General features: G+C 39.0%; 1 protein-coding gene across 5 annotated transcripts in view; it reads right to left on the bottom strand.

The window, feature by feature from the left end:
* LOC111865978 (inositol 1,4,5-trisphosphate receptor) overlaps positions 1-16,791 on the bottom strand; it is a gene marked incomplete at its 3' end in the record, with an annotated part of 252,641 nt that overhangs the window by 124,511 nt on the left and 111,339 nt on the right. For all 5 annotated transcript variants that reach the window (XM_033752056.1, XM_033752058.1, XM_033752055.1 and 2 more), the window contains 7 exon segments: positions 726-841; positions 2,311-2,511; positions 2,672-2,935; positions 4,665-4,967; positions 12,542-12,707; positions 12,831-12,997; positions 14,336-14,517. In XM_033752056.1, coding sequence (XP_033607947.1) covers positions 726-841; positions 2,311-2,511; positions 2,672-2,935; positions 4,665-4,967; positions 12,542-12,707; positions 12,831-12,997; positions 14,336-14,517 — 1,399 coding nt within the window.

Here is a 16,791-nt window from a genome sequence, read left to right as displayed (position 1 = left end):
AAAGACAAAAAGAAAACCGTCCAGTGTGACTATTTAAGTTTTATCACTTAAAAACTCATCATCCTTACATGTTTCGATCCCTAAGGATCATCCTCAAAGGGCATCAATACTTTTTCCGGAAACTACTATTACAATAGGTGTTAAATTATATGCATACACATATAATGTCTGAAATACACAATGTACACAATGTTCAACTTTTCACAGTCACAGCAGCCTTCCTGGTATTACAATTTTTAAAGTTTTTAAAAAACTTCAAAAATTTAAAAAATATTAAAATATACTAGCCTTCCTGGTATTAAAAAATTAAAAAAATTTTAATACCAGGAAGGCTGCTGTGACTGTGAAAAGTTGAACATTGTGTACATTGTGTATTTCAGACATTATATGTGTATGTATATAATTTAACACCTACTGTAATAGTAGTTTCCGGAAAAAGTATTGATGCCCTTTGAGGATGATCCATAGGGATTGAAACATGTAAGGGTGATGAGTTTTCAAGTGATAAAACTTAAATAGTCACACTGGACGGTGTTGTTTTTGTCTTTGTAATTGTTAGTGTGATGGACTAGAATGAAACAAATCAAAGTCATGAAATGTGGTTGGTGATGGTAACAAGCCAAAATGTGTCTACTCATTATTCAGTCATGTATTTTACAGTGAATGTAACAATTATATTTCAGTCATTGTTCCAGGAGTTTTTGGATATGAATTCAGATACGAACCTCAAGGCACTGCTCTCATCCATACGGTGTCGCTCACATCTCATCATTTCAACAAAATGATTGAACGATGCCTTATCATTGTAGAAGACTAACACATCCTCACCTGCATTCACAAGCTGAAAACAAAGTTGACAATAATGACTGCTGTCTCACTGAATTATTACATTTGCTGCTATGTGGCAAACTGTGGGCAGGGTGGTCTGGAAAAGGCAGTAATCCAGACTAATGACATGAGAATAAAACACCACTAAAAATCATAACATACTATAGAAATTATTGTACTTGAACACTAAGGCTGCTCTCCCATTGCATGAAAATGGCCATACACGTCTCTGTCTGTCCCATCACCTCTCACAAGTCCTCTCCTGATGACAGGATTGAAACTGGTTTCAGCATTCTTTGCCATCAGAATTGCAATTGCAGAATGTAATCAGATGAGCTGGTTTCTTGCTGACTTCAGCTGCAGAGTTGCATACCAATGGTGAGGTTAGGGTGCAGTGAGGTGGGGGTTTTTTTTTTCTGAGTTTTCTGCTATCACTCAGTTGCTTCAGTGTGTCAGCATACAGTGCAACTACTTTCAGATGACTGGTGTATGTAATTAGTTTAATGCAATCAGTTGCACCAGTGGGAGAGCAGCTTGAATCATTCTGAATCACTTTTCATGATTTCTGAGCATGGCTTTGAAGGTATTCTGTTGATATCTGCTTATATTAGATGTCATTACTCACACGTTTTTATGTCATGAGAAAATAATTATTTCAGGATGACACCACGAGAGCTTTACTGTAAAGATATCAATGAACAACTAAGCAAATGAGACCAAGTGTTGCACACCATACTAGGAATGATCAGATTATGCGATACCCAGATAAATAGGGTCTGGAAGTTCTACTGTATTTTATGTAGAATCTACATATATTTCCTCTTTATTTTGTTGTTCCTCATTAGATACTTCAAGGGGCAGCATTACAGATCATGTCTGCAAGTTCTATGCTTGATTCATTCTATGGTGAATTAATATAACACTACTGTTTTCTTCAGTTTATTCACATAAATATTGTCACGTGTTTGGGTCCCAATATGGAATGGGCCTTTCAGATGTAAAATTACAGTTAAATTAAGAGCAATTTCAGAAGGCTCATTCAGCAGATACCCACAGCTCTGCTATGCTATCACCCATCACATTATCTCATGCAACTTATTTTTCAGTTACAGGAATGACCATTGATATGTCATTTTTTCCTGTTGCTTTCCCTCCTATCATTCTTCCCAAAGCGATATCAACATCTGACATACTAATTTCTTCATTCCCTTCCATTTATAAATCTATATGTATACTTATGAAATAGTTACTTTTTCATCAAATAAACACTGGAGTTCTAGACTTCAGATAACCAAATGTTTTTATGTAACTTAAAAAAATTGCTGTCTTATGAAAGGCTGAGGAAAAAGACCCCTCGTTTACAATCCATAATCACTGAAAAAACTCAGTTCTGATGAGTGAATCTGCTTCATAAATATCAGAAACATAATATACAGTTCTGACTCAGGAAAACAATTCAAACAAACGAGCAACTATACATACCTCTTGCATCACCATGTCTTGACATTTTCTGATGAATGAGTTTTCTGCTCTTACAATTGTTTGCAGGAATTTCAGATACTGAACATGTTTCCCATGAGTCTCAATACAATGAACAAAATGTTGGATTACTTTTTCATTCACTTCATTGCATAAAGTAGAGTTATCTTGGAAAATTGCACGAACAGTTTGAGCCTCACGAATCTAAAGAACAGAATACAACATTGTTAGTGGTACAAACATCAGATTTTTTAATCATGTATGCATGTTGTTTTAACCTTGTAACCGTAAGCAGCTTGGGTTTAAAAGAGCAATACACTATACGTTCATTAAAATTAAAGTGACATAAAACACATCTACTTACACCAGGATTGAGGAAAAGATCTAACTGCTTGTGGAGAAGAACCTGATTCTGCTGGTTTCCGAGGCAGAAATTCTGAAGAAATTCATGTGCCAGCCGCATGAGAGAATTCATCCTGACATCTTCTTTCTTATCGTATGGTATCTGCAGGAGATCTAACACCACGGTATGCACTCCCACATTTCGGAGCAGCCTTTGTTCATGCTTCCGAGGCTTCACTATTCCACCCACTGTTTGGGTACACAGCTTGTTCATTCGGATGAGGATCTGAAATTGAAAGTTCATTAATTTTATTGCTTGGGCTGAACACACATTAAGGATGTATGATGCGATTATCTGTACCTAAGATGGAGGAATAGGAGTCTGAAGAAAAATGCACAATTAGGAGATTCACAATTTATGAACCTCACCAAATATTACTAGAATGATGAATTCAGGGAGGATTAGATAGGTGAGGCTTATAGCACACACAGAGAGAAGAGAAATACACTCAACTCTCGATTATCCAGGGTCAGATAAACTAGTTTGCGGCTTAACCGGGGCTTTTTTGAGGCTTATATGTTGTTTAATATTCATTCACTTTCATTTCACATGGTGAGTTGTAACAATATTTTCGCAATACTGTGAACTGATCTCTGCATTTTTTGGTCCCGTTATGCTACAGTGTTCTAGGGTAGGGGTGAAAGAATGCAAGGACTTGTGGAAAGTTTGAAGGACAGATACATCGCCCCAGTTAGTCTCTTTGTATCGATCTTCAAGTGCGTTAGCAAAATGTCAGGGTGTAAAAGGAAGCATGCCATGTTAAGTCTTCAACAGAAACTTGCATGAGCAGGGCTTCAAAATGTTAAGCAGTGACAAAATCATAAGTTCAGTGGGGGTGCAGCCAGAAGAGTGGGAAGAAAGTGAGAATCAAGAAGAGGTGGATAGTGCTGCTAGTAAGAAAATATCACATGGTGCTGCTTTTCATCATTTGGAATCCTTACTAGACTATCTTGAGAGTGAAGAGAACAGTTTATTAAGTGACAAGCTAATATTACGTAGGCTTCGTACAGATATCTGTAAGAAGGAAAATGCCGCAAAAAAGCAAATTACAATATTAATATTTTTAAATGTTAAGTGTGAATATTTGTAAAAAGTGTTGGATGTTGCTGAACACTGTGACTGAAATAACTAATTCATACTTCAGTGTGATGTAAAAAAGGTATTAAATAGGCCATGAGATGACATAAAAATGAGGTTGAATAAATTTTAATACAGGTAGGCCTATAGTATTATGAAGGTACAATATTACAGTACTACTTTTAATAAAATTTGTCTTAACCAGGTTTTCGATTAATCGTGATTTCCATCCCCACCATTATCCCAGATAATCGAGAGTTGAGTGTGCATACAAAGTTTACAGCAACTATTAGCTTTGCAAGAATTTTGATGCATGGAGACAACGGGGTCAACTATAATAACACTTGAAATTAATTACAGTAATTTAAGTCTACTTAAATCTTTTAAATATAAACATGGACCAGTTACATGAAAACATATACTTTTGTAAATCAAAGTGAAAGCCAAATCTTGGTGCAATCTAACAGGATAAGGTTCAAGATATATAATAATGTTTTCTTGTAATATCTGGGAATTCAAAGCGTAATTTGTTTAGGAGCAGTGACAGATAAATATGGAGAATTGGTAGGATAATGACTGGCAGGGAAAAATCAAAAGTATTTGGTGAATCCTGCCCCAAAGCTACTTCGTCCACCACAAAATCCACATGGTCTATTCACGGAGTGAGATCAGGATTTTACAGTGAGAAGTTGGCTTCTAATCATTTAGAGATGTGGCACCATAAATTCACAACATCCATGAAATCATGAAGGCTAAAGACAATAATAACCATGTCTTCCTGTATGCATAAACTAGAAGCTTATGCATTTGAAACAAGCAAGCTCAGGTTGCTAACACCATTAATCAAAACCATGGTTATTAATTTTTATATGATTACCTGCTGAATCTTTTTGTACTCTTCTGCCTGGTCCCCATGAAGTGGAGGGCCAATATCCAAATCAATAGCTGAGCCCTGTTTTTCAGAAGATGATAAACTTGGTGGAGTCTTCTTTGGTGAGTTTTTCCTCTCTGTCACTATTTCCTCTTCCTCATCTTTGTTCTTCTTTTTTCCATGTTCTTCTGCACTTTTTGACTTATATACCCACAGTTCAGACTTTTCCACCGACTGTCTTAATACATCCAAATCAGATTTTATTTGTTTATATGATTCAACATCACTGTCTGACACTAGCAGCTGGACCTAAAGGGATACAAATTATATTTATTAAATGATGATTTAGGCTTTTCATGGTGGATCAATCTTGACATCAATTCTGCTCCTGGGTGTTTGTACTGTGTGGAAGTAAGCTGTGCTGCTGGAGTGTCAGAGGAAAATACTGCCTCAATCTCCATCCTCAGATAGACCCTGAAGATGGAGCCAGTACACTCCACTGAAATGCTGGTAATACAGGCCACTTCTGTTTCTCTGACAAGATTCACTGTCTCTTTTATGGAGGTGAAAAGCTTTATTACATATGTTGGGGAATGGGACATGGTCTTTTGGACCACAAAAACTAACTAGTAGCAGGCTATGTGTGGACCTAATGCGGTGAGTTGGAAAGCCCTGTTCTAGATCACAAGAGTTTCCATATTTTCATCAAATATGGACACCATATCAAGAAAAGCAGGCACTAGAATGTAACAGCATGGGACTGTCAAGACATGTGCCAATTTATATTGTAACGTGGATGGCCAGAGCATTGCTAGGTAATGGACCAGTGAACACCCCACCACCAAATACATACAAGGAAAAGATGTAAGATGTGTCTCAGTGGAGGGATGTTATTGTGTGTTGCTATGGAACAGCGCAGCAATGAAGTCATCAGCTAGGTATCACATGACCTGTTCTCTGTGTGGTCTTTCTTATGCAACAATAGAATTGTGTTTTCTGTACATGGTCCCTGCGGAGGCTATATAATGAGAACAGCACTAGCAGTTCAGTTCAGTGCTCGGTAGGAGAAAGCCATGGAAGTTCGTACAAGACATGTGAAGACTAAAGTGTGATTAAAAGTCTTTATTCATGTGTAATATTTGGAGAGATTTGAAGCACTAGTTCCTGTGTTTTAATTTCATGACCAGGAGAGGACTAGTGCATGTGTAACAGTGAATTATAAAGTGTGTGCAAATCAGCAATAGCGCTGTATTTAAGTGTGATTAAGAGAACTTGTAGCTAAGGTGCTAATAAATCCAATCATCTGAACTAGAACCTGTCATTTTTGTCACATGTACCATCCTACACGTGACATTCTGGTGTCAGAATTTGGCAGCTTGATCATACTGGATTCTTCAGCAGTGGTTACAACAGTAAATATGTGACAACTGGGGTTAGAAGTGGTTGGATTTATATTAGATTGAAGACTGAATAGCATATTTGCAGAGCTGTTATATTGAAAATGGAGATGCAACAAATAATCAAAATGGTGGCGAAAAGAATGCCAAAATGGACGCCACCCAAGAAAAAATGGATGCTAATACAAAAACCAACAGAGAGGAAATGAAACAAGAAATAAGAGCCAGCCAGAAACACATGAAAGAGATGATCACAACCAGTCAAGAGATGTTGGAGGTCGCAATATAATCCATACGGCCAGAGAGGGTTGAGACGATCCAACAGCAAGTTGAAAACATCATGACGCACATCAACCACAAGATGCAGTCTCTCCAGAAAACCTGCCAAGAGATGACCACATGACATGAAGCAACAGTGGCATATACAGAGAAGATTCAGCCCTTTCCAAGGATGATGCAGTCTGTAGCAGAGCTTCAAAAAGCCCCCAAGGAAGAAACGGCAGTGACACAGTTGGAGGACTGAGGGAGTGGTGTGGGGACCAGAATTTGGCTGCAGGGCACCACCAGAGGCTAAAGGGAAGAATCCAGGAAGAGACTGACCATTGCTGACAGTAGGATGACCTGCGCTACAGGAGTGCCATGGCTTAGGACAGGCATCATCAGAAAGGACTGCACCAGGGCCATGGTTGAGCGAGCAACCCAGAGGGTGGGGCACCTCGGGAAGAATTTATGGAGGCACTACAAAGAAAAATGGGAACAAAGGATCTGGGCAGCAAGCGGCAATTATATGTGAGAAAGAAGAGGGCAACTGCAAATGGAATTGGAGTGGGGAGCTTAACGCAGCAGTCAACTCTGGGAAGAGGAGGACCAAATTACAAGAACCTCGAGAAGACCCTAGAACAAGAATTCGTGACGAGAGCAAATGGGATGTCCAGTGGGTTTTGGAAAATGAGGAAATGGACCTTTTGATGAGGTCGGCTCCCTCCAAAATGAAGAGAGATTGTGCACAGAGTAAGAGCCAGAAATGTGGAAGCACCTGCCACTCGGGAAAGTTTTGCCCTCACAACACACACGTGCGCATGCACACACACACACACAAGGGATGATGCTGAGAACCTGAAATGACTGCAACCCTATCAGGGAGCTGCGCAGGATGAGCGCCTTTAAGGAGGGAGTGGATGTACCAGTTGAAGAGTGATCACCATGGAGGAACTGAGCCACAGGAAAGTGACGTCATGAGCAGAAACTTCAGAAGGAAGGAGTGGTGATGCACCAACAGGCTATTCAGAAAGAACAGCCTTAAGGAGGAAGCAATATAATGTGAATGGCCAGAGCACTGCTAGGAATCATGTGACTTGTTCTTTCTTCTTTCTTCATGTGTAATATTTGGCATGATTTAAAGCCCTGGTTCCTGTGTTTTAATTGAATTACCAGGAGAGGACTAGTGTGTGTGTAACAGTGCATTACAGAGTGTGTGTAAATCAGCAACAGCGCTGTATTTAAGTGTGATAATGAGAACTTGTAACTAAGGCGCTAATGAATCCCATCATCTGAACTGGAATCTGTCATTTTCATCATGCGTACCAGCCTACATGTGACAATATTATCAAAAGTAATGGATTTTTCTCCAGGTAAAGAAATATGATGCACTCTGTTACTGCCAACAAGACACAACTATTTCTGCAGGTTTCCAGTTAAGTTGCTGCTCATGGAGGAAATTCAATTTTTATCATCACAGGAATTCAACACAAATAAATTTTCACACCCAATGTATAATACTGAACTCTGAAACTGAGTGAGCTTGTAGGCTGATGTGTACTTTACAATAATTATGGTCTTCTGGAAAGTGATGCCATTCAGTTCACTAGACACGCACCATTCTTTGAGAGCAACCTGCTGCCTCTGTCTTCATGGTAAAAGAGTGATCCAAAAAGGGCTCTTCCCTTTCCTTCACTTCCCTATCTCCTACTCTCTTGTCCCCATTTGTTCCTCTTATACATAACATTTACTGTATACTCCCAATTGTCTATGCTAATAGGTGGCTGGGGCGAAAAAGATGCACAAATAATCCAAAAATACAGTTAATCCAAAACATTTATTGTCATGTGTGTTAGTGACTAAAGATGGGGTTCAGATCGGTAATTGGATTTATTGACCACTTACAAGTGGTAAAAAAAAGTAAAGCTAGCCCTGTAACAGGCCGTGAAGGCCCATAGGGTTGTGAGACGTTCAGGGTCCCACATTATCTAGACAATCGGCTCAAAGATGGTGGCAAGGTTGTCAACCTTACGCGCCGGCCGTGCTTTACTCCCCAGGAAAATTATTTACTTAATTCCTGGTACTCATTTCTGTTAGAGGCTGAGTCGACCCCAGGGCCATAGTGTGGCTGGAAGGATAGGTCAACTGACAAAAATCCAATGACCTCATTGGGACTTGTACCCGTGACCTTCCGGCTTGTAGCACAGCCCCTCAACCAACTATACTACCACATGCTCCCACTTACAAGTGGTAACTACAACTAATTATAACACTCTAAGGATTACTGCAATGATAACACATAAATAACACCTTCAACGTCTGCTTACATTAGTTATTGCTTGGTAACACATCTCAGCAATGGGTAGGCCTTCACAATGTCTTCACTATCTGTTTCCTGGCAACGGATTTTAACACAAGCATTGTATCAATCACACTGCAGATATCACTGCACTACAGCACACATAAAAGTCTTAAATTCACATGTTAAGTATTCATGGGTCAACTTCTTGTACTCTTTTGTACTCCTCAAGCTTACTCCTTGCTTGCTTCTGCCACCTACTGCTCCTGCTTAGGAATTCTGCACACTTATACAGATGTAGCACACATACATCACAGAAAACATATGTTATGTGTTCACTATCCAGCCAGTCCAGTGGCGAGCTGGCTGGAACTATGGAAAACACGTCACAAGACTTCTACCCACTGTTCTGCAACATCACTGCAAATACTGCTCCAGTATTGTTGGCTGTGTGTGTGTTGCAGGCGTTGCCTAGCAATGGATTTACATGTCACATTGCTCCCTCTTTAAGGCTGTTTGTCCTGAATAGCCTATTGATGTGTCACAGTTCCTTCCTTTCTGAGGTCTCTGCTTGCGACACCTTATCTTCCTTCCTGTTGCTTGGTGTTCCACCCCCCCCCCCCCAACTTTGGAAGGGGCCGACCCCTCCACTTCGGCCAGTTACTTATTTTATGCAGTCTAGTGGAAGTCTTGACAATTTGTTTCACAATATTCAATCTGGAAATACCATATAAGGTTTTCCTGAGTGTTCTTCCACTTCCCACATGTGATCGTTGTCCTGACCTCTACCTTCTGATGCTGTCCATGGTTGTCCTCTTCTTCCTCAGATATAGTGGCGGTCTGACACCTAGATCCTTCGTTTACTTGCTGCCTCATGCCTGTTGCATTCCAGGCCCTTCCAACATCTCTTCCCAAATGTCCATCCTTTCCAGGTTTCTTGTACCACACTGTCCTGGTCATATCCTCGGAATCACGTCCCCTGCACGATGCCACTGTTGTATGGTGGGTCATCTTCCCACAGGTGGCAGCCAACTTCCTCCAGGATCCACGATCTCCTTGGGTCAGTTCCTTTGGCTTTCTGCATGCCCTGCAGCTAGCTGCCAGCTCCTATGCCACTTCTTCATTGGTCCAGAAGATTTCAGTGTGGCTTCTTCCTTGGGGACCTCTGGATGCTCTGCTTTGGATTCCATATCCATTGGAGTTGGTTCCTTGCATTCCAGACATGCCTCCAACATCCTTTCATGACGGGCATCCAACTTGGCCATTATCCCTTTGTGTATGGCTTTAATTTATTCTTGGAAGGCTTCCCTTTCAGCCCACCTTTCTTATTGAGCGGCTTCCGTCTTGGTGTCAATTTTGGTTTCCGTCCTTTCTTGGCTGGTTCTTATTTCTGCCAGCAGGACTGCCATCATTTGTTCCACTTCCATAGTGTGGTGGTATAACTTTTTACTGCAGCCTTCATTCTAATAATTCAATCAATCACTCTGATCCAATTCCAGTTCTGACACTAACTGTCACAGGTATCAGTGACTATAGGCAGGGTTCAGATTCGTAATTGGATTTAGTCTAGTACAAACTTACAGGTTGCAAATGCAAGTAATTATAGCACTCTAATGATTACTGTAATGTTAACACATAAGTAACATCTTCAACGTCTGCTTACACTTGTCATTGCTAGGTAACATATCTCAGCAATGGGTAGGCCTTCACAATGTCTTCACTATCTGTTTCCTGGCAACGGATTTTAACACAAGCACTGTATCAGTCACACTGCAGATATCACTGCACTACAGCACACGTAAAGTCTTCAATTCACATGTTAAGTATTCACAGGTCAACTTCTTGTACTCTTCTGTACTCCTCAAGCTTACTGCTTGCTTGCTTCTGCCACTTACTGCTCCTGCTTCTGTACTCCTCAAGCTTACTGCTTGCTTGCTTCTGCCACTTACTGCTCCTGCTTAGGAACTCTGCACACATACAGATTCAGCAGACACAGATCTCAGAAAATTCACTATTCAGCAAGTCCACTGCCATGCTGGCTGGACCTACAGAAAACATGTCACGTGACCTCTACCCACTGTTCTGTGATATCACTGTGGACATAAAGAAAACACTGCTCCAGTATTGTTGGCCACACGTGTGTTACGGGCATTGCCTAGCAATGGATTTACATGCCAATATTTTATGCTACAACATGGAAACTGCTGAATATAGAAATTCTAAAATGTATGCATAGCATCAAGATTTCCTTAATTACCTAGATAACCATAAGATCTATGGAATAAAGGGTATTTCATTTTTCTCTACAATGTCTATTCAAAGCATATTCCGCTAGGATAAATATTTAGTACGTTACACTTGAGACAGACAAACAAATGAGCATAGGTCATTATATTAAGTTGTCATTAAAACTGCCTAATCTAATTAAAAACTTAAATAGCTCAATATTCCTTTTTATAAAATTCACCAAATCATGCAAATCTAATTGCCTGTTCCCAAGTTATTTCATGTGTACAGACAGAAATTAGATGAAGAGACTGGGAAGACTAAACGGCAGCTATACAGGATTGCAAATATGCCTACAAAAGGTGCACAGATAAGCAGAAAACTGGATAATTACGAATATGTAACCCATGGACAAAACAACCCTTCAAAGTGCCACTATTCCCATTCTCAATAAAAACACAGCCCTTTCAAGGGTCATTGATTCCCACTAGTTCACTTACAGCTCCAATGAATGTATAAGGGGTGGGTCTTCTTGGCCCTTGCACCACGACCACAGTGATCTGAACCACCTGTAATGGTGGGTTCTGTTATCTCATGTTGTGTATTGTGCTGCTTGTCTTGTTTTTGAATGCTTTCAACAACAAGGTACACAGCATGAAACACAACAGGAGATAACACATCCCCCCAACTCAAACACATATCCGCATCGAGAAGACTTCATACGAAACAACAGAAAATAGCAGTTTCTTGCCCAATAATTTTAACACCTGATGATGACCACGTCTATTGGAACACGTAGTGATGAACCTTAAAACTTTTACAGTGAATAACTTTTAACAAATTTTATAGAACATAGTACTGCACATGGGATTTTAAAAAACTAATCAGGATTAAAAGTTATCTGTGGCGGAGTCAGCAATCAGTAAGAATGCGAGCACAGAAGCAAAGGACATTGTTGTGATCCATCATCAGGCAATGACTGGTGAAGACACAGCAGGTTGAGAAGACCTAGTGTCCTATAGTGATTTGTGAAGTGTAGTAACGAGTTGTATAAGTGTGCAATAAATCCAATTACCAATCCAAATCTTGTCTACAATCACTCTAAAATCGTGACAATATCAAAGTAATTATTTCATCCTTGTATGTATAAATACATTTCCTTCTACAATTCAGTTTGTAACTTAGGAGTTCTATCTTGTGTGATATGAGGCTGTGTAGCCCACTGAAAATCTCTGCTCTGCTTGCTACCTGCTTCATGCTGTTTCTTGCTTGCCTTATTCTTTGATCCTGAAGATGGAGGTGAAATCTTAGTTGACCTTCAACTGACTATAAGGTATTACATTCCAGAAGACAGAACTCTTTCAAAGCATCACTGTGAAAACCTCAATTTCTATAATTTGTATCTGTTTAAGACGTTAATTTCTAGATATGAAATGCTGAATGTCACTGTTTATTTGGCAGAACATATTACCAATATACAGGTATTCCTCAAATTATGTGACAGCTGTGTTCCAAAAAAGTGAGAGGGCAAAATCACATAAATGGAACACAATTTTCCTTTCTCCCCCCACATTCCACCTTCATCACCCATATAAAGAATATTCAAACTTCTCTCTACGTCAGTAATGAAGCAATTCACATTAAGGCAAGTACTATTCACTGAAATTTATCTAAATTAGATGAGCACATTAAAATGAAATCACCTGTTTGAAAGCCTGAAGGACTTCTTGACGCTGACTGAAGTGCTGGAACAGCAGATGCAGTGCCCCAGATACCAATGGAGGATAATCATGCATGGTAAGGTGAAGCAGAACTCGTAAGAATGTCCGTCCACCTTGCCCATCCAGATCCAGGGCAGCACACTCTTCACTGAAGATATTTTTTAATCAGTGGTAATTTTAAGATAAAATTATATTAACATGTTTCATTATTCCAACATTCATTTGTTCTACTTCCCTCTTTCCACCAAAATTTTCAATTCACAATTATTACCTGCTTCCAAAAATGCCTTCTGCTTGAGTTCCAATACTCTCCAAGTCAATATCCTTCTGACCAATGGACACAGTATCACCAGAACTTCTCTCAGTCTCATCAAATTCCCTCTTGAATATGGAAAGTAAACAGCTAATACGGTAGTCGAGTCTCACATCCAAGATAAACTGAAATTATATCAATCATAATGAATTTTAAATGGGCAGTGACTTGCTATGATACAGTCTTCTCATACAAGATTACAGCACTGATCTGGCTCATAATACTGTGTCGTGCTGCCTATATCTGAGTCAGGGCGGACATCCATTGTTAGGCAATGGCTTGGTAACCATGATTCCGTATTGTTGTCGGGGTGACAATGAAACAAGTTCACATGACACTGCATACATAACAGATGTTACCACAGAAATGAAATTAGGACTAGTGCAGTTTCTGCGGTGAGGAATACATTAGCTACTGATGTACAAAACACGTGAAATGGGACCCTTGAACAAGGTGCCTTCTAGGCCGCTGACTTACAGTTGTAAGAGACCGGGAGAAATCAGAACAGAAGGTACACACACAGAAGTGAGAGGAGAGTTCTGTAGTCAGAATTACAGCCAGCAGTTATAGGCAGATTTAAGAACTGAAGACAGAGCTCAGAAGCGAAGTCAAACAGTTCAGAAGTACGAGCGAAAATAGAAAGTGTGTGAACTGTTATAATTGAGTGTAAATGTGTAGTATCATCCAATAGACACAACGATAAAATCTAAGGAACCAAAATTATTTGTCACGCTACCTCCTATACGCGACAATACTTATGAAAAGGTTGTGTCATGAAGTTATTACTGCAGGACGAACACGAAGACAAAACAATACCATTCTTTAAAATTCTTCTCCTTGGTTCATGAAATAAGGCTACACATACATTAATTATCAAGTGAAGTTCCTGCTAGTACTGATTAAGGTGTCCTCTTTGAAATGTCGATGGTAGATGCATGAATGCACATGGACTCTCAAGAAACACCACCACTCAGAAACTGCAAAATTGAGAGACATACCAGATACATTACACTCAGCCCTGCGGCTAACTTCACCATTCAGGGGCTTGCAGCAAGGAGCAAAGTGGTAGCACAGGTTGTGCAAGAGGGACAGGCAGATCTACTAGACAACAGTGTGACAGAGTGGTCCAAAACTTCTGACAAACCTTGTCAATTAATATATTATAAAAGGATTTTCCTCATAATATGAATTCTTCACCAGATGTTATTTGGGTGATAAAACTAAAGAGGCTGAGATGGGTGAAGTATATAGTAAAAACACGCACAAAATTTCAGTCAGAAAACCTGAAGGGAAGAGATAACTTGAAGACCATGGAATGATCAAATTAAATTTTGCTATGCTATGCAATAAATGTGTTATGGTAATATTCGTAATTCTAACACACACAGGATGCAATATTATATTAAATTACTATTTTCTACTGAATGTCAAAGCAATAAAGGACGTGGTTACAACATATTTACCTGAAGTATCTCAATGATTTTCAGTTTCGTATCCATCACTAAAGGATACTCTTTTTTGAGTTGGGAAGGTTTCTTCTGGACTGATGGTGAGATGACTGTTCGGGCAAGCCCTGCTGCACCTAGTGTGAGGTTTGTCACAAATCCACCCATATCTCCAATGGATCGCAGGACCCCACCTTCAGCTGTTATTATAAACCACGATAAATAAATTACAAAAATCGATGTTAGTGTACAACAATGAATTCACACAAACTGAATAGCATTTTGCCTCCAACAGTCTTTCTCCAAAAGCTGTTAAAAGAACAATTCATTAAATACCAGTGTTCATACTCAGGATTAATATGCAGAATTACCATATTTCAAACTTTAATAGCCCGTTAGTTTGTATTTAATTAGAATCTCCTTGGAGTTGGATCATACTGTCAACTACAAAATGAATGATAATTTCTTGTGAGTTTTCTCGACACTTCTTAATTACTTGCAATTTTTTACGCTACACTGTCTTTCATTTCGGTGGCTAACGCGTTATTTCTCAAAGAGTCTCTTTCCTGATATGTGGGCATTTAATATACTCAGTCTCTTCACACAGAATCTTATGGTAATTACTTGTCAGTTAACAATTCACATCATTCACGAACTCTGTTACAGACATGTTCCAACCAGAGACAACCAGTGCAAAGGTTACTCTGGCAAGCAATGGTGCAAAACACTGGAGGATGCCTCATTTCTTGTAACGTCTCACAATTTTAAGTAAGTTTCTGACTGGGATAGACTTGAAAGGATTCTGATGATGGTGTATACTGTACTGTATTTAGAGACTCAGTTATTTTAGGAAGAATTTTAACTGCATTATCAGAACACAAATATCCACTCCAAATTGTGATATAAATGCAAAGTGCAGATGTTAGTACAAAAAACAGTGTAAACAGGGTACCTTTCCAGCTTGACTACAAAGGACACATTAGCCTCCATCAGACTTTCAAACTAAAGCCATAAACACTTAAAACCGATGTTTCTTGAAAGACTGATGTTGGCTAGTGTTAACTTGTAAGAAGATGAAATAAGCAGAATTCAAATGAAAAAGAAGGAGAGGTTTTAATTCCTGGAGTACAGAATTTGTGAAAAAATAATTTAATCTCCTCTTTTAGTGCACTGTTATTACCTGACATCTGATTTCATTCTGCATTTACCTGTCACACAAATCATAAAGATCTTCACTTTCTGCATCCTATCAGGATTTTAAATATGCCACGAGTCCTGTTATCAACCATCTCTATTTATTAATAAACATTTCATATTTACTATCATTTAAAATTACAAAAATAATTTATGAAATTACATCATATGATTTAAAAACTTATGTGAAAATGTCATACTCCAAGCTACAGCTATTCCAAGTGGTACAAGTAACAATGATGTAATCAGAAAAAATAATATAATTGTGAAGTATTCGAACTTAGAAAGAAAAGTTCTGGTACTCACTGACATCCAGGGCAAATTTTGTATACAAAGAAAAATAAGACTGTCTTCTGCGATGGAACATGTAGACTGGAAGATAGTTACTAATGTTTCAGAGGAACCTGCTCCCTAAATTTTCTGGGTATCACTCTTCTATCCCAAAATGGAAGCAGCAAGTTTCTATGAAACATTGGCACTATCCAGCATGCTTCATTGTGTCACATCTGAGCAGATAATATACTTCACAGTCAGCACTGTGGGAACCTCAAATCTGACAAAGCAAAATAATGCTGCAAGTTTTCAGTGAAGATGGATACCGAATGAAAAGTATGGGAGAGGCAAATACAATTCACTCTTAGTGTAAAATTCTCAGATGATTCTCAATGCGTAATTCTGTTGACAAGCTGAAATATGAAATTGTTACTGTCCACAGTCAGCAAAAAGAGCAATGGCAGTGTTCGGACAAACAAAGCACAACAAAACAATTTGAAGTAGTTTGGTAACACCCATAAAAGGTGAAATGTTCAAAAGTGACATTACATTTGCACACGATATTTTAGTATACAGAAATAAAGGAAACATGGTAGTGAACTTGGGATAAATTAAAACTTGAACTACTGAGTTTTCACTGACCATCCCAGAGGCCTAAACATGTCAGATCCTTTTGAGTTATTATTTTGTCCAGCTTTTCCTTAAGTCCTAACTCTATTCAAACAGTTCATCTTGTGTTCTCTGATGATTACACATAAAAGACAGAATTTTCAGAATCATTTCAGTTCTCAGGATTAATTTCTGTACTTTCAGGTTGTAAAATAAGATTCCACTGTCTCAGTTTCACAGCCATATCACATCACATAATTACTCACTTGCAGGGGCAATCAACAACTAACATGCAGTAATGTTGTATTCTTGCATCNGGGGGGGGGGGTTACACTCCACCACGCAGCAATGTTAAGATTTAAAATGAAATCCTTTAAAATCTGTCACTGCACTATATT

Source organism: Cryptotermes secundus, unplaced genomic scaffold (genome assembly GCF_002891405.2).
Source record: "Cryptotermes secundus unplaced genomic scaffold, Csec_1.0 scaffold35, whole genome shotgun sequence".
NCBI lineage: Eukaryota > Metazoa > Arthropoda > Insecta > Blattodea > Kalotermitidae > Cryptotermes > Cryptotermes secundus.
Note: the sequence above shows the minus strand (reverse complement) of the source record. Positions and strands in the feature narration are given on the sequence as shown.